The 19,711-nt window shown below is 38.6% G+C and overlaps 1 protein-coding gene across 2 annotated transcripts; it reads left to right on the top strand.

Annotated features, from left to right (window-relative positions):
• The first annotated feature begins 2,904 nt into the window (after positions 1-2,904).
• On the top strand, positions 2,905-19,196 carry LOC115119940 (zinc finger protein 271-like). Of its 2 annotated transcripts, XM_065024666.1 has the most exons (3): positions 2,905-3,520; positions 8,917-9,090; positions 17,341-19,196. In XM_065024666.1, exons 1-3 carry the CDS (start codon positions 3,142-3,144, stop codon positions 17,496-17,498), a joined length of 711 nt encoding a protein of 236 aa, XP_064880738.1. In that variant the 5' UTR covers positions 2,905-3,141; the 3' UTR covers positions 17,499-19,196. The 2 variants fall into 2 exon arrangements, with proteins under 2 accessions (XP_064880738.1, XP_064880737.1); XM_065024665.1 differs by lacking the exon at positions 17,341-19,196 and having other exon boundaries at positions 8,917-13,584.
• Positions 19,197-19,711: the final 515 nt, after the last annotated feature.

Genomic DNA, 19,711 nt, shown 5'->3' with positions numbered 1-19,711 from the left:
CTCTGTGAGGTTGGAAGGGGAGCGTTGCTACACAGCTATTTCAGGTCTCTCCAGAGATGTTAGATAGGGTTCATGTCCGGGCTCTGGCTGGGCCACACAAGGTTATTTAGAGACTTGTCCCAAAGCCACTCCTGTGTTGTCTTGACTGTGTGCTTACGGGCATTGTCCTGTTGGTAGGTGAACCTTCGCCCCAGTCTGAGGTCTTCAGTGCTATGGAGCAGGTTTTCATCAAGAGTGGCCTCTGTCTGGCCACTCTACCATAAAGGCCTGATTGGTGGAGTGCTGCAGAGATGGTTGTCCTTCTGGAAGGTTCTCCCATCTCCACAAAGGAACTCTGGAGCTCTGTCAGAGTGACCATTGGGTTCTGGGTTACACAGCTCTAGGAAGTCTTGGTGGTTCCAAACGTCTTACATTTAAGAATGATGGGGGCGACTGTGTTCTTGGGGACCTTCAATGCTGCAGAAATGTACCCTTCCCCAGATCTGTGCCTCGGCACAATCCTGTCTCAGAGCTCTACAGACAATTCCTTTGACCTCATGGCTTGGTTTTTGCTCTGACATGCACTGTCAACTGTGACCTTATATAGACAGGTGTGTGCCTTTCCAAATCATGTCCAATCAATTGAATTTACCACAGGTGGACTCCAATCAAGTTGTAGAAACATCTCAAGGATGATCAATGGAATCAGGATGCATCTGATCTCATAGTAAAGGGTCTGAATACTTAAGTTAATCAATGTAAAAAAAAATAATTAAAAATTAAAAAACTTTTGTATTTGTCATTATGGGGTATTGTAATGTCATTATGGGGTATTGTGGTGTCATTATGGGGTATTGTGTGTAGATTGATGAGGGGTAAAAAAAAATCTTCCATTTTAAGATAAGGCTGTAATGTAACAAAATGTGGAAAAAGTGAAGGGGTCTGAATACATTACGAATGCACTATCATATAGCTAATACTAATACCTAATACCCTACACCCTATAGCTAATACCACACACCCTATAGCTAATACTAATACCTAATACCCTACACCCTATAACTAATATTAATACCTAATACCCTACACCCTATAGCTACTACTAATACCCTGCACCTTATAGCTAATACTAATACCCTACACCTTATAGCTAATACTAACACTAATATTCTACACCCTATAGCTAATACCCTACACCCAATAGCTAATACCCTACACCCGATAGCTAATACTAATGCCTAATACCCTACACCCTATAGCTAATACTAATACCCTACACCCTATAGCTAATACTAATACTAATACCCTACACCATATAGCTAATACTAATACCCTACACCCTATAGCTAATACTAATACTAATACCCTACATCCTATAGCTAATACTAATACCCTACACCCTATAGCTAATACTAATACTAATACCATACACCCTATAGCTAATACTAATACCTAATAGCCTACATCCTATAGCTAATACTAATACTAATACCCTACACCCTGTAGCTAATACTAATACCTAAAACTCTACACCCAATAACTAATACTAATACCCTACACCCTATAGCTAACACTAATACCTAATAGCCTAAACCCTATAGCTAATACTAATACCCTACACCCTATAGCTAATACTTATACCCTACACCGTATAGCTAATACTACTACCCTACACCCTATAGCTAATAGCTAATACTAATACTAATACCCTATAGCTAATATTAATACCCTACACCCTATAGCTAATACCTAATAGCCTACACCCTATAGCTAATAATAATACCTAATAGCCTATACCCTATAGCTAATACTAATACCCTAAACCCTATAGCTAATACTAATAATAATACCCTACACCCTATAGCTAATACTAATACTAATACCCTACACCTTATAGCTAATACTAATACCTTACACCCTATGGCTAATACTAATACCCTACACCTTATAGCTAATACTAATACCTAATAGCCTACATCCTATAGCTAATACTAATACTAATACCCTACACCCTATAGCTAATACTAATACTAATACCCTACACCATATAGCTAATACTAATACTAATAGCCTACACCCAATAGCTAATACTAATACCCTACCTTATAGCATCTAATGCACTGTATACTCCTGGTAGAGTTTTCTACCGCTACCCAATCTTAGGAGAGTACATGGGAGGCACTATACTGTGTGTCTGCAGGTGTCTATCTGGTCAAAACCACTGATACAGGAGCCCCTCCACCCTCTGGTGGGATGGATCATGTCTACAGAGAAACCTAGATTTGAATACTTACATTTGTGTGTATTGGGTATATGTTGTGAAATTGTTAGATATTACTTGTTAGATACTACTGCACTGTCGGAGCTAAAACCACAAGCATTTCACAACACCCGCAATAACATCTGCTAAACATGTGGACGTGACCAATAAAATGTTGTTTTGATTTTTTTTTCAAACACATCCTATTTAACAAAGGTGCTTTTGGCTGGGGTCAAAATGACTCCATAGGATTTGAATTTGTTAAAAGTCCATATTGATACAGAAACACTAAACCATGATTTAGATATATTAATAACAAGTTGATTGACAAAGTAATGAAAAATTGGAAGAATTGAACAAACCATATTTTGGCTATGATAAAAGATATGTCTCTGGGGTCAAAATGATCCATGTCAGATGTATGGTTCAATGCAAATATGTAGTGAGTGTAAAGTTTGTTTTAAATTCTCCCTCATTAAACACGAATCAATCAACACATGCTTCTCTTTGAACAACTTAACATAATAATCAATTTTTATGAAATAAATGAAATATAAACTTTTGGTTCCTCAACTGCGTTGCCCACTCCAGTCAGCAGATTGCGATGTGCGTCTTTTAGGTTCAGGCGACGCTGCCAGTGTGACGTATAATCTAGTGGACGCTCCTTCAACAACAACGGCTAGTCAGACACCTCGGTAGCTTTCTAGCAAACATAGCTACAACATTCACGCTCTTTACACTGTTTTGGTGTATATTAGTCGCTGTGTATAAAACACACGTCTGTCGTATGTACTTGTTGGCCCATTTGATTATATATTTACGTTGTTTGTCAGCTAGCTGGTTTGCTAAGTTAGCTTAGAACTAGGAAAGTCGCTAATGCTAACTAGCTAACATCCCCGACCATGAGTTCACTAAGCTACTCTTCTCCTGATAAAGAAGAGGTCTGCTGGACGGATAAAGTAACTCTCGTTAAAGAGGAGGAGGAAGAGGAGGCTGTTTCAATAAAAAAACAAGTGAAGGGTGAGGCTGTTACAGTGAAAGAAGAGGAAGACTCGTATAGAGTGAAAGAGGAGGAGGATGTTACAGTGGAGGAAGAGAAAGAGGAGGATGCATTTTTTGGACTGAAAGAGGAGGAGAGGGAGATGACTGTCACATCCAAAAAGGAGGAGGAAACTGGATATCTGGTCCCGGTTATCCAAACTCATCTTAAGGCAACCAATGGTTCTAACGATGAACTGAGCCGTAAGATGGTTTTGAGAAACGGGGCTCTGATTAACACTAGTAAGTACTGTCTTAAGTACAGAGGCACAAACTCTGCAGTTGTTGAACTGATGTTTGGTGTTAAAGGCGAAATCTGCCATTGTTACATCTATATTTGGACTTTTAAATGGTTTATTTATAGCCATTGATTCTTGAAGAATATAACACATGCCTCATGAGCTTAGTTCAACTGTTGTACCCCATCAGGACCCCAAATAAACTTGTTTAACTCCAATGTTTGGAAACAATGTAAATCAACACTGTATAGCCTCAACATGGTTAAATATATAATGTTGATGTCATGGATAGTCAGTCATTGCATCCATAGGTCTGTTTATGAATTTGAGAGTAGTTCCATTTCTCCAGCCCCATCCATCATCTTATTACCAAAACAGTGGTGGAATGACAGCTTTGTTATTGTTTAAACTGCAGATTGGTTGATGGGGATTTTTTAAAGAGACACCCTAGGATTTAAACAGAACAAAATGCCTGCCCTGAGACTTGGTTTGGTAAACAGCTGAGGGATGGTGGTTTGAGAAATGTAACCACTCTCAAATTCATAGAGAAAGCTATTGTAGCCACCGTAACCCAACACCTAGCGACCTCGTCAAGAAGTTCAGACATCTTGGCGTAACAGTTATAAGGTGTTGACTTGACAGTCGCTGGAACCAGGTTTGAGTTCAGCTCAGGGCTATCCCCTGAATTCACTACACTATGAATACAAGGACTGGCCATCCATGATGTCATAATGATAGTTTAACCAGGTTTCTAGGCTATATAGTATATTCTATAATTCATCCATGATGTCATAATGATAGATTAACCAGGTTTCTATGCTATATAGTATATTCTAGAATTCATCCATGATGTCATAATAATAGTTTAACCAGGTTTCTAGGCTATATAGTATATTCTAGAATTCATCCATGATGTCATAATGATAGTTTAACCAGGTTTCTAGGCAATATAGTATATTCTAGAATTGCCAGTGTAGATTTCTTGTGGGGGTCAAATTGTTAGAGCTGTTTATAAGTCATTGTTTAATATTCAGCCAATTTGATTCATTACATTTCAATTTAACCAGGGTCTGTAGTGACACCTCAAGCACTATATCCTATCCAAGCCACATGGGAGCCCAACATTGACTACCGTTGGCTGGCATGCATAACTTCCAGTGAATTAAGCTTACTGGTGTTCCCCCAGCGTTAGGGCAACCCCATTCCTATTTTAAATTCCTGGAGATTATTGGACATTTTCCAGTACCTTTAGAATTGTCCAGTATCTGTACTGTTTTCTTAGAAGTAGGTAGCAGAATCAATATAGTTAACCATTAGACATATGTGATTGTGCAAAGCTGGATCAACACACCTGGTCATTCTGGGCCTTTGGACAGGAACATTGGTTAATCATTTGGAAGCACCATAGGCTTGGACTTGTGAAGGCCATTGGACAGGAACATTAGTTAATCAGTTATAGGCACCTGCAATAGGAGTGTGCATGTCTGTTTATTTTTGTGTCATTGCAATGGTCACGCCACCAATAGAATCAATGCCCTAATGTCTGAGCCAATCAGAGAATGGAAACTAAGCAGAACGATAAGGGTGGCCAAGGCTAAAGGGTATTAATCATTTACATAAAGGGGAGTGACTATGTTATGCTGTGGGACAGTTTTTTTGTAGTCTGAAATGCTCTCTAACTACGTCACATTTAGTGTCTCCTTATGTTGCGCTGGGAAAACAGTTTTCATGGGCACAGACATCCTAAATAATTTCAGAGTTTAATAAATCCAATGGTTCTAACCGAGAGTCACCTTAACTTTAACACCCAAATCGATACTGTCATTATCGCGGTTCTTCAATAATTACACATAATACTTAATACTGTAGCTGTTTAGTTACAGTCACATGTTCAACTATCATCAGCTGATCCAGGAAATCATTTTCTGAATGACAGTCAAATGACAAACATCACGACATGCAACAACAACAAGTGCTTCTTCATTCATTACTCTGGTAAAGACAGTTATGCCGTGCTCCACGTTGGATTCAACATCCCTAAAAAAATTGTTGTTTATAATGTGTTATTGTGTGCTTGATTTACAGTAGGGTCTTGTTAGTCTGTTTGGACACAGAGATACTTTGTTCCTAATGTGTAGAGAACTGTTCCTTGATTGATTAGCTATTGTTCAACACACAGAGCTATTTTCCTTTATTCAGGTCATTTAGAATGACAACACATTACAGAGTAGCCTAGTGGGATTATTCACAAAATTATCTGGTGATCAGGTTAGGAAATGTCATGACAAAGATATTTTAGTTTCCATGTTTCACCTGAAATATTACATGATAGGTCTATGTTGTTGTAAGGTGAAATTATGGCTCCTACTGTTGGTCTATGTTATTGTTAGGCGAAGTGGGGCGGTAAGTGGGTCGACAGTTAGTGGTTAGAGCGTTGGGCCAGTAACCGAAAGTTTATAAGATTGAATCCCCGAGCTGACAAGGTAAAAATCTGTCGTTCTGCCCCTGGGCAAGGCATTTAACCTACTGTTCCTAGGCCGTCATTGTAAATAAGAATTTGTTCTTAACTGACTTGCCCAGTTAAATAAAGGTCAAATGAAAAGCTATGGGTCCTACAGTAGGTCTATGTTGTCATCAGGTGAAGTTATGGGTCCTACAGTTGGTCTATGTTGTTGTTAGGTGAAGTTATGGGTCCCACAGTAGGTCTATGTTGTTGTTAGGTAAAGTTATGGGCCAATTTGTTAAACACTTAGTGTTCAAACCCTCATTGTCAGGCTGATGGCAAAGCTAGCCAAAGAGCATTTTACTTGTTGAAGTGTTTAAAAAAAAGTATAAAGCATTCGATTTGCGACAATAACACAAACATATTAAGCAGGAGATTCAAACGAACCTTACAATTATAATCCAAAAGTAATGTGAAATGCACTCATAAGCAACCTGGAAATGGAGGCTATTTTTGCTGTCAGCCTATGAGAACTCCCCTGAGTTTTCCCCCACGGTGGTGAATTAGTGAATATACACAGAGCTTAATGTGAGTTTCCTTGAGTAGCACTCATGATCTTGCGCTGCAATATTCAGAATACATTGTGGAAAAACTAAAATCTTCACTCACCATTTTTGCTCCAGGCAGATATACTACATCCATAACTAGTGGTTTCCTCATTACCAGATATACTACATCCATAACTAGTGGTTTCCTCGTTACCAGATATACTACATCCATAACTAGTGGTTTCCTCGTTACCAGATATACTACATCCATAACTAGTGGTTTCCTCGTTACCAGATATACTACATCCATAACTAGTGGTTTCCTCGTTACCAGATATACTACATCCATAACTAGTGGTTTCCTCATTACCAGATATACTACATCCATAACTAGTGGTTTCCTCATTACCAGATATACTACATCCATAACTAGCTGTTTCCTCGTTAGCAGATATACTACATCCATAACTAGTGGTTTCCTCGTTACCAGATATACTACATCCATAACTAGTGGTTTCCTCATTACCAGATATACTACATCCATAACTAGCGGTTTCCTCGTTAGCAGGGAGGAGTTTCTGCAACCAGATTGTTTCTACATCCATAATGTTGTGACGTTGTATCGGTTAATGTGACAACTGCTGCTCATCGAATGATTAACTGTTTATAATTGCGTGATTAAATGAATCGGGCAATTATTAACTCATTAACCTGGTGCACCATGGGAAAATTAGTTTTATTGAGTTTCTAAGAATTTCAGAATATCGATTTTACAACAGTCGCTAATTAATCAATTTCCTCTACAGTCTCATTCTGAACGTCGCATAATCGGTCAATCTGCACAAACCCAAGTCCCACCAATGAGTCTGTACCACACCAATTTTAGTTGATTATTTATTTACTAGCAAGCTAAAATGATATAAGATACACATACACAAAACACAGTTCTTGATTAGAACTTAGTACAACAGGCCAACACACGATGAAGCGTGTTACCCAAAAGGTGGATTTAAGAGAGAGAGTAAAAGAGAAAGTACATGAGAGAAATATACATTTGGGTGCATTTGTCAGCTATGCTTATTTTAACCCTAACCTTGCCCCGAACTGCTGCTCTTATCGGTCGGAATATAATGATGTAATTGCGTGTTGAAGGTCTCCTTGTTCTGAAAGGGGTCTTCTGAGGACAGCCAGCCCTGTAGCTCAGGGCTCACAGCGTAGGAATGAAAGCAGTGTAGATGCACGATTCGATAGAGAGTGGTGACCGGGTGGTCCTGCTTGAATTCACTCTCTTAGACACAGTTACTCATCCATAGCATGGATTTGGTAGAGGGTTCCTTTGTCTTCAACCTCGTGTTGCGTTTTGGGTTCATTGACTACTCAGACCTTGGCTGCAGCTCGGGTCACTTAGTTTAGCATGTTAATTCTTAACTCACATATCTTATACCCTCGGGTCAGAAGTGGGTGTTTACGCCTTTTACCAAGTTAAGAGGCTGGAGGTCTGGATTTTACTCATATCCAATTTGAGACAACTAAGTTCACATTTCATCTGTACCAAAACATTCTCTTTGATTTGGACATTTTCCACACAACGTACAATGTATAAACATCAAGAGTATACTGGGAAAACTCTTAAAGTTACAATGTTTTCATTATAACGTCGTCCTTTAACTTTTATTAACGAAACAAAAATGACATAAATTTTCATATTCCATCTTTCGTCATTACCACCTTTGTTGCCGTTCAAAACTTATTGTCCTAAAGTCCAATTATTGCATGTTTAATTCTCTGAGGCTAGTTCTCCATAATGAGAGGACAAAGTGATTTTGTCTGCTGCCTTAGATTTACAATGGGCGTGAGGTGTCATAACCCCCCCCCCCCATCTTCATACCCCTTAATCTCTTCTCCTCTGGTGGGGGTGAGAGATCTCTCTGTCGGATTGTGGTCTCCGGTAACCCGACCAGGACAGTCATGACAATAACTAGCGGCTTCCTCATTAGCAGGGAGGAGTTTCTGCAACCAGATACACTACATCCATAACTAGCAGTTTCCTCATTAGCAGGGAGGAGTTTCTGCAACCAAATTGTGTGTGCTTTGCCCTTGTGCCGCAATTTTAGCAAACACAGAAAGTGGCCTATATTGGAGACCAAAAGTCGTCTAGCACATTGCTTAGGGTTTCAACAACTTTAATAACTTATTTCTAGCCTCCAATCATTGATTTTACTACTAATGTGAAAACAAAACAAAATATGACTATTGTTTCTCATTTTAAGACAATTGTCAAATAATTTTAACATTGATTAGATGTCAATTGTTGTGCAACATCATGGCTACGCTGTTGGCATCACCTTTTACAGTGGATTCCGCTGTTGTGGGCCTTTTACCATCTGTCTGACTTTGTTGTTCACACAGGAGAGAGACGGGACTACCGTGGGTCCTCTGGGGAGCCTCAACAACCTCATGATGCTGACAAGGCAGAGAAGACTCTCTCCAGATCAGAACACGTCAAGAAACCCCAGCAGAGATCCACAGGGAAGAGAACTCACTGCTGCTCTGACTGTGGGAAGAGATTCACCACCTCATCAGGTATTAAAATTCATCAGAGAATCCACACAGGAGAGAAACCTCACGGCTGTGATCAATGTGGGAAGAGTTTTGTTCAATATGGCCATCTGAAGATACACCAGAGAACACACACAGGAGAGAAACCTTATAGCTGTACTCAATGTGGGAAGAGTTTTAGTCATTCAACCAGCCTGATATCACACCAGAGAACACACACAGGAGAGAAACCATATAGCTGTGATGAATGTGGGGAGATTTTTACTCAGCTAAGCAGCCTGATATCACACCAGAGAACACACACGGGAGTGAAACCGTACAGCTGTGATGAATGTGGGAAGAGTTTTACTCAGCTAAGCAGCCTGATATCACACCAGAGAACACACACAGGCGAGAAACCTTATAGCTGTTCTGAATGTGGGAAGAGTTTTACTCAGCTAAGCAGCCTGATATCACACCAGAGAACACACACAGGAGAGAAACCTTATAGCTGTGATGAATGTGGGAAGATGTTTACTAGGTCTAGCAATCTGACTCTACACCATAGAATACATACAGGAGAGAAACCTTTCAGCTGTACTCAATGTGGGAAGAGTTTTACTAAGCTAAGCAACCTCATATCACACCAGAGAACACACACAGGAGAGAAACCCTATAGCTGTGATCAATGTGGGAAGAGTTTTGTTCAATCTAGCTATCTGAAGATACACCAGAGAACACACACAGGAGAGAAACCTTTTAACTGTACTCAATGTGGGAAGAGTTTTATTTCATCTAGCCTTCTGACAGTACACCAGAGAACACACACAGGAGAGAAACCTTATAGCTGTAATCAATGTGTGAAGAGTTTTGCTACATCTGGGCAGCTGACAATACACCAGAGAACACACACACAATAGAAATCTTTTAGCTCTAATTAACGTGGGAAGAGTTTTACTCGGTTAAACAGCCTGGTACGACACCAGAGAACACACAGGAGAGAAATATCTTAGCTGTAATCAATGTGGGAAGAGATACTCTGATAAAAGTTATCTGAACAAACATCAGAAAATACATGGAGTTGTTTCATGATATCAATGAAATCATGTCACAATGTAGAATGTTTTACATTGTAGTAGGAGTATTTTAATGATGTCACAATGTAGAAGCCTAAATGTTCGCCCCTTTAACAATTGATTTCAACATGATATAGATATTAGCCTCGGGAAAAATCCAGGCTCAGAATTGAAAGTTGAGTTGTGTTACACTTACCACGTTGATGACCGACTTGAATCAAAATGCAACACTCCAAAATGTAGCTAGCTGTTTTCTTCAAATTGTCCTCTATCCAGTGATGTACACATTACTCCCAGATTCCGTGTGGTTTTTGAGCTGTTAGTTTTAACAGGACTTGCAACCTCATCTCCCTCCTTTCGCAGTTGATTTCAACATGATATCGATGAGTTATGACACATAAGTGTGCAACACTTCCTTTGTTTAGCGACCCCTAAATTAAAATGCATCACTCCAAAATGTAGCTGACTGTCTTCTGCAGGTTGTCCTCTAACCAGCGAGGTAAAAGATATCTCAAATTTCCATGTGTTTTTTAGTTGTTAGTTTCAACAGCACGTACAACCTAGTCGATATTAGTGATGTATTGCTACTTGTCAAAACAACAATGTTTCTGGTGCTTGTGCAGTTTATATGGTGCTTGTTTAAACAAATACAAGTAATATGATTATTGTGGCAGATGTTTGTGGATATTGCACATTTTATGTTTAGGTTTTCAATTTATCCCAAACGGTTTCTGCATATTAGTTATTGATTTGGACAGGTTAAAACTGTGGTTTGACATCGGGATATCCCACCTAGCAAAATGTCATTGAAAAGATTTTGAAAAGAAGACTATGCCCGAAATATGTATTTTCGGGTAGTTTTTTCAGTGACTTGAAAATAACTTAATTTCAATTTACTTGCAGGTAGCCTAGTGGTTAGAGCGTTGGGCTGTCATTGTAAGCCAGAATTTGTTCTTAACTGACTTATTTACATTGACGGCCTACTAGGGTATAATAAATTGGTCTATAATCAATTTTATTAACAATCTTACATCACTCCAGTATTTCTTGACAACGCTCAAGTGCTAATTGTCTTTATGCCACTACTGATGAAGCATGACTCAAATCACCTCATATTTCAAACATCCAGCCTGACAAAAGATACATGTTTTATTATTCCATGCCTCACCATCAAGTTAATTTTTGCCAATTGTGCTGCCATCCTGTTAGAAGTTAACAGATTATTTTATTACAATGGTTAAATTGGATTTTCATTGTGTTCAATGGTGTTATTTGCCCCCTAGTGGATGTTTCTGGTACTTAGAAAGACTACGCAAACAGGAAGTAGAGAATTTGTTCTGCACAGATAGAAGCAGCTACAAACAACGCTACGGTGCAGGTCTTTCAATGTAGTTATTTCTTGGAAAATATTTGTTTGTAAGTTCGATTCAAGCATTTAGCTAATGATGATAATCTTGTCATTGATAGAGTTGCTTACATATCAATGTTGGTTGGTTGCATTTACTCACAAATTGCAATGCCTTTAATGTATGTCGTTAGCTGTATTACTTTGCTCGTGCGTCATGCAAACGAATTGTAAAATATACAATAATACTGTAGTTTTGTTACTGTTTCGAGTGTAATATGCTTTGTTATTCTACATAAATGGTTGTACATTATTAGAGTAATGAAAGGAGCCAATTACCATATGAGTAACAATTAGCTATATGGTTTGGCATCATGCCAGATGCATGGTACCTTAGCACGTGCTTTGTTTTTATGCAACTTCAAATGTATAATGTACAGCTATATTATGTCGGTGTGAATTGAATACTAAAGTATATTATTTTCTGTATTTTGCAGTTTCACAACATAAACGTTTTCAATATATTCATTCAAGAAAAGTCACGCCTTGGGAGTTTTATTGAAGACTTAGTTGTTAGCTATCTGTCTAGTTTTGCATGGGAACGCAACTCAAGGGCAGAATACCAATACATATTAACAAAGGGGTGTACGGTTGGTTTTGATATTTCATATTTACATTTATGTAAGATTTAGGAATCATAGTTATTCATGCAACCAACATAACATTTTTGGGTACAATTATATTGACATTGTTACCCTGCTTTTATATCCAACAACATGTTACTACGGATATTGCAGGAGTTGGTTGCTGATTGTCTCAAGGGTGGGCAGTCAACAAGTTTTGCGTTTAGCCAGTGCGTTGCCATGGATCACAATTTATTTTGACTGCACGTTTTCCGTATTGGAGGCAAGGTTTTGGGGGGCTTTTTCCAAGTGGACGAGAGTTCTAGAAGCTAGTGAGTTTTAGGATTCTATTGAAAGAAAAATGATTAATTATTTAGAAATGTGTTTTTTATCTTGTTTTTAGTTGTTGACAGCCAGTAGACACCATGTTTATTGTAGTTGATTATGTGAAATGGAAGTTGTTTTCTGTCGGGGGTGAGCAAACTTGTCCAACAAAAACATAGCATATATTTGTTGTTAAAGGGGGAAGGTGTTACAGGCTTTGGTCTTTCCATTTATGTTTTGAGGTATAGCTCGTTAGCAGGTAGGGTGCACTGATTGAGGTCACCTCGTTAGTCAGTATGTGTTACACCTCTGCTGGCTTGTCTGTCTAGTTAGTGGGAAGGTGTTTCACCTGAACTGGTCCAGGTTCTATTTAAGAAAGTCTGGATGAAAATAAAACCTAATATAACTCAAACGGAAAGCATTTGCATTTTTGCGCAGTCCAGGCAGTGCTGAGAGGGATAGTTTGGCCTGCTATTTGTTCTGGTTCTGGTTGGATGTCTTGATAGATGTGGAGAGTCAACACCTTTAGTCGATCCACCTTTTTTGGTTTGCTTCCTGTTTTTAAGTTGGGTGTGGGTTTTTCTTTTGTTTCCCTCTTCTTTGGCAGATTTAGTGGGTCTCATGGTGGGTGACTTTTAGGTCCCAGTTGTTGTTACTAGTCAACTTTCAGTGGGCACTGAGAGCAAAACTTCAACATTATGTTATAATACTTTTATTGCATCAAATGGTGGTTTTATGCAACAGAATAGAGGGTTCTTAGAACTATTGCGTCTGTGTGTTCTACTGAGGATGGGCATTCCAGAGCTTGAGTTAATGTTTCTGTTCTATATGGTACCAGGGAGAGATGACCTCAGGGCCAGACCCTGGTCTCTACACAAAGAGTACTGTTTTTACAGCAGATGCTGTCTGCTGAGAATGATAAGTATCTTTCATACAAATCTAAACCTTGTGACCCGTTCTTAACATCTGTTGTTGGTCATGTAGGTTGAAAGGGGTGTATCTTGGCTGTAAAAAACCTTTGTACTTTTGTATCGTGGCTCTCAACGAATCATCTGGGGGTGATTTGTCGACCATCCATCATTATCGTAGAGCACTCAATTGATTCAATTTATATTTGTGTGTTGTATTGACCTGCTCCCTTATTAATAAGTGAATAAATATTTAAATTGAACTCTGACTTGTGTGGTAACTTTGTCTCCTCATTTGATATTAAAGAGATTAACCACATTTGGCGATGGGGATGTTAATCTTCACTTGGTGACCGCTCCTGACAACCCAGGTAAATCGTGCACGAGGGATCCCTCAAACATGGGATCTCAGGGAGACCACACTTTGGGAACGGAGCAGATGGTCCCACCTTTGTTTTGAGAGGCAGCGAGCCGAGTGGATACCACATCTCAAACGTAGTTAAAAATAATAATAATGACGAGCGTAAAGTGGAGTTTTTAGAAAATCCTCAAAGGCTCTGAGTGTGTGTTTTCCTGTGTGAGGGGTGCACCTTGGAGGTGTAAACAGGGCCCAGTCAGTAGGCTCTGAGTGTGTATTTTATTTTGGTGTAAACGGGGGGGCACTATCTTGGAACTGGATGAAAACTAGAATCTGGTTTACTAGTTAGGACCATTTATGATATAGTATAAGAAGTCTTGAAAGATGTAAATGTATGAGTTGCATTATCCTAGGAACTAACCATGAGATAGAAATGTGAAAATATTCCTGCAGGTTAAAATATTGTTGAAAAACAACTAATTGATTAGGTATGTTTGGGAATAGCATTGTGTGACTGATATGAGAGTTGTGTGAATGTGGAAAAGCGTCTTAATCTGACGTTTGGATAGTAACAGAAATATGCTTACTCAGATTATTGAAATTTAGATAATAAACTGGATGATATTTTAGAAAGCAGCGGAAGGTCTATAGTTCCTGGGAGGCTTGATTTTTACCGTGGTCTCTGGGAGGTTAGAGAACCGTTGATGATCCCATGGTCAATGTCTGGGATTTAAAAAATTTAAAAATTATTCTGCTGGGTGTATGTTTGGAGAGCTGCTTCTTAGCTATGGAGACTCCTTGAAAAAGCAAATTGAATGGTTTTCGTGAGTACCTAAGAATTTCTTACGTTTTATATGGATTCTGTGAATATATGAAAATGTGATGAATTGTATGTGCCGAGTGATTACTAATGATTACTAGAGATTTGATAAAGTAAAACTGGGAATATAATTAGATACAATTTAAACAACCCATATGTAGACAAACGTAGGTTTTAAGTTGGTATCTTTAATGGATAATTTGATAAAGATGAGGTTTAAGCATTTTTAAACAGTCTACAAAGTCTGGGCAGTTGTCTCAGAAACTGATGGGAGTGTGTCCACTTTAGGGTAAGTTACCCTAAGGATGAAACTATAAAACGCTTATTGGATTTTCTGACATTTTTGGGAAATTTAAGGGAAAATAAAAAATACAGCCTTAGCAGAGCCCCAAGTCCCATGGAGACGTCCTCGAGGGCGTGGATGTTCTCCCCATCAAAGGCCAGCGGGATTTCACTCTCATGGTGAAATGGATTTCCGCCGATGTGCAGTAAAGGAGTGAAGAGCGGTGAAATATGTGTCAACAAAAGTAAGAAAAAAATAATACACATACAAAGAACATAACAAATGTTCAGCTGTAGTTTTATATAAGCATGCACACTTACGTTTATGAAGAAACAGATGATTGGTGCATAGGCATGGACATAAAGGCCACTCGGGTCCTCTATGAAGAGGTAGGGTAAGAGCAGAATCGCTGATGTGGTCTCCAGTCCTAGTAAAGCATTGATCTTACTACACTTGCTAATTTTATTACAAAATACTTTAGAGAAAGGGAAGGAATAAGAGCAAATACCTCTTCTGTATTGTCCTTCAGGGACTGTCAAAATAGCAGGATGATGTCCTCACCCCTGCCTCTCTACCTCTGCTAGTTCTTGAATTCTCGTTTTGTCTATATCCATTCCATGGACTTGATTCATTTCTGAGAAGATCTGAAAAGATAATTAAGATAATGTAACGTTTCCAAAATGGGATAGTATTGTACATGTAACTTTTCCATAATGGGATAGTATTGTACATGTAACGTTTCCAAAATGGGATAGTATTGTACATGTAACGTTATGCCCCCTTGTGAGTTAATAGTATTGCATGCTGTAGCAGGCTATATAAAGAGGAAGACCTCCATTGACGATTCAGTTCGTTGTAACATCTCGCCTGGACAGGTCACCGTCGTTAGTTAGTTAGTTAGCTAGTTCATTATCACAAAACTGAGAACTGCTCTAGATTGGAAACTTACGTTAATGAGTGTAAAGCCATGTTGGCTTTATGGAAACGATAAACAATATATGGGAACGAATATAGTTGAGGGAAATAATCCAAACCTAGTTGTGCCTAGTTAGGACATAACGTTATCTTGCTAGATAACGGTATTGTACTGTAGCTCATACAACGCCGACAGTCAAACCCGGGTTTCTAATATTTACCTTAATCAACGTTATGGAAGATATTCACAGAAAACCATAATTGTCTTCGTTATTTATCATTAGTATCTTATATTATTATAATAAATTATTTCGAGACATATTCAGAGCCAAACATCAACCCAATTTAACCTTTTAACTGTTGTCGCATCCAAACTTGTCACCATCGTTTTCAGTTGTAATTGCGAAGTTCCTGGAAGAAGTCCAGCAACAACGGAGGTTCCTCGATGAACCCACCTTCTAACATGTTCTTTGAAGAACCTTTTGGGGCTGTTTTTCATTGACCAAGAACCCTATGGTTCTTAGGGGATCTCAGAACAACTCCAGTTGAACCCTGTATTTTTAGAGTTGTAGTCAGATCCATTTACTCTCAGATTCAAAACATGCTGATTAGCATCAACACAGTATGAGGTGAGAAGGTGAACTGATGTCGAATCATAATAATTAAGTTAATTAAAATTAATTAGTGAAACTGTTAAAAAATAGTATATGGCATATATTGTTAACATATAGAAACATCATGGGATATTGTACATCATATTAGCATCAACATACATTATTGTTTCATTCAATTTCACATAATAAGGAAATTTCATATTTTCAAGTTCAGAAGTCAGAACCCATCACCTGCTATGTAAAAGAGACAGAAGAATGCACAATGGTCAATGCTATCCGGGATCCTTGGGACATCCCTACCCTAAACCCTACCTTAACCATTTTAAATGTCAACTTCAACAGGCTAGTGATGTCCCAAGGATGTATCTCTACCTGAAAATACATGATCTAAGTGATTAATAGTTGGTATTCAGCAGTCATAAATCCTTAATTACTTTAATGAACTACTAAAATAGTGATTTTGTCAGACAGCAGCTCTACACTTTATTGACTGACTGACAACCATCCATTCATCCTTCCAACCCTCCTCAGCCTTCCTCTCCTCTGTTGAGGGACTGGTTAGGAAGAACACTTCTACAGCCAGAGAGGTGAGGTCACACATGGTATAGAAAGTAAATATTTATGTCCCCTTAGGGGTTGGTTTAGATAGTAAATATTTATGTCCCCTTAGGGGTTCATCACGTCAGCAAAAGGGAATATGTTCCACCATCTATGTGTAATTTCTCACCCCTTTTGGCTGTATGAAAGTTAATTTCCCCTCAGGCACACACATTTGTTCTTTGATATTATGAAGGTAATTTGTGTGCAATGTACTTTTCCCCACATCTCTTTACATTGCTTATGCATATTTGGTGGCCTGACTATGTCAAAGGCCCATCCTGGTTGTTCTGAACCTAATGCAGCTTAGAGTGATCAGATGACAGAAGTCATATTTAGTTGATAGGTGTAACTGAGGACATAGATGCTCCATATCCATTACTTTGAGAGTTTTATATAATATGACTGAATGTGTTTCTTTCTGTGTTGCAGGGGCAGTCAAGAAATGGAATGGCAAGGCCACAGAACATGACATAAGCAGAGCTGTGGGAGACCACCTCAAGCCTCTGGTAGAGCCGGGGGTGGTGTTTACCACTCCACCACGCTGGAAAAGTGGGATTGATCCGTTTGTTTCAGTTTGCAGTAGTTGAATCCTTTCACATGGGATTGATACTGATTTTCATACTAAGAGGGATCAAGAGTCTGTCGATTGGTCGGTCATTGGGTTCATTTGTTGAAATCAAATCAAGCTTTATTTGTACAGCACATTTCAGACATGAATGCAACACAATGGCTTCACAAGAAAAAAACAAATGAAAATGAACAGAAATATTTAGTACACAACAAACAGAAGACTAATGAGCACCCTAAGAAAATGCCATTGATTAAAATATTAATTGGATGCAATATCCAAACCCCCAAGAAGAAAAACTCACACCAAACTTAAAGACAGGAAGCAAACCAAAAAGGTGGAGCAACTAAATGCAACACTTATTTTTCACCACTCATCGATATCATGCTAAAATCATTTGTCCGAGAGGAGAGAGATGAGGTTGCAAGTCCTGTTAAAACTAACAGCTCAAAAACCACACGGAATCTGGGAGTAATGTGTACATCCCTGGTAAGAGGACAATTTGTAGAAAACAGATAACTACATTTTGAAGTGTTGCATTTTGACTCAAGTGGGTCACCAACATGGTAAGTGTAACACAGCTCTTTTTGTGTTAGTCACTTTTTGTTAAATCACATAAATAGTACTCTTCCATTTCAGAGCCTGGATTTTCCCCCTGAGGCTAATATCCATATCATTTTGAAATCAAATGATAAGGGGGCAAACGTTTAGGCTTCTACATTGTGACATTATTCAAATACTCCTACTAAAGTGTTAACATTCAACATGAATTCATTGATATCATGAAACAACTCCTTCATGTATTTTCTGATGTTTGATCAGACACCTTTTATCAGAGTATCTCTTGTCACATTGATTACAGCTATAAGGTTTCTCTCCTGTGTGTGTTCTCTGGTGAATTTTAATGCCTGATGAGGTGAAACTCTTCCCACAGTCAGAGCAGCAGTGAGTTCTCTTCCCTGTGGATCTCTGCAGGTGTTTGAGGTGTTCTGATCTGGAGAGACTCTTCTCTGCCTCTTCAGCATCATGTGGTTATTGAGGCTCCCCAGAGGATCCACAATAGTCCTGTATCTCTCCTGTGTGAACAACAAAGTCAGACAGATGACTAAAGGCCCACAACAGAGGTAATCCATTGTAAAAGGTGATGCAAACAGCGTAGCCATGATGTTGTACAGCAATTGACGTCTGTAATCAATGTTAACATTACTTGACAATGTTTTTAAAAAATGTTTTTAAAAAATCATATTTTGTCTTGTTTTCACATTAGTAGTAACATCGATGATTGTCGGCTAGAAATAGGATATTCATGTTGTTGAAACTCTAAACAGCGTGCCATACGACTTTGGTCTCCAAGGCCCCCTTCTGTGTTTGCTAAAATTGCGGCACGAGGGCAATTTGATTACAGAAACTCCTCCCTGCTAATGAGGAAACCGATAGTTATGATTGTACTATATCTGCCTGGAGCAAAAATGGTGAGCAAAGATTTGAGTTTTTCACAATGTATTCTGAATGTGAATGGGGGAAAACTCAGGGGAGTAACCTCCATTTCCAGGTTGCTTATGAGTGCATTTCACACTACTTTTGATTATAATTGTAAGGCTCGTTTGAATGTCCTGTTTAATATAATGTTTGCTACAGTATGAATTATGTGTAATTATTGAAGAACCGCATTTATGACAGTATCCATTTGGGTGTTGTCAATAAAGTTACGATTTTATTTTTATTTCACCTTTATTAAACCAGGTAGCTCAGTCGAGAACAAGTTCTCATTTACAATTGCGACCTGGCCAAGATAAAGCAAAGCAGTGCGACAAAAAAACAACAGAGTTACACGTGGGATAAACAAACGTACAGTCAATAACACAATAGAAAAATCTATATACAAATGGAGTAAGGAGGAAAGGCAATAAATAGGCCATAGTAGCAAAGTATTTACAACTTAGCAAATTAACACTGGAGTGATAGCTGTGCAAATGATGATGTGCAAGTAGAAATACTGGTGTACAAAAGAGCAAAAAAGTTAATAAAAATATGGGGATGATGTAGGCAGTTGGATGGGCTACTTACAGATGGGCTGTGTACAGCTGCAGCGATCGGTAAGCTGCTCAGAAAGCTGATGCTTAAAGTTAGTGAGGGAGATTTTAGTCTCCAACTTCAGCGATTTTGGAATTTGTTCCAGTCATTGGCAGCAGAGAACAAGAAGAAAAGGCAGCCAAACAGGTGATTGCTTTG

The sequence above is a fragment of the Oncorhynchus nerka genome, linkage group LG11 (assembly GCF_034236695.1).
Source record: "Oncorhynchus nerka isolate Pitt River linkage group LG11, Oner_Uvic_2.0, whole genome shotgun sequence".
In the NCBI taxonomy this organism is placed as follows: domain Eukaryota; kingdom Metazoa; phylum Chordata; class Actinopteri; order Salmoniformes; family Salmonidae; genus Oncorhynchus; species Oncorhynchus nerka.
The sequence above is the reverse complement of the archived record's forward strand: the minus strand, read 5'-3'. Positions and strand labels throughout refer to the sequence as shown.

Coding starts and splice junctions, on each gene's coding strand:
- LOC115119940 (XM_065024665.1), top strand. CDS start 3,142: ATGAGTTCACTAAGCTACTCTTCTCCTGATAAAGAAGAGGTCTGCTGG. Junction 3,521..8,916: donor CGGGGCTCTGATTAACACTA/GTAAGTACTGTC, acceptor TTGTTCACACAG/GAGAGAGACGGGACTACCGT.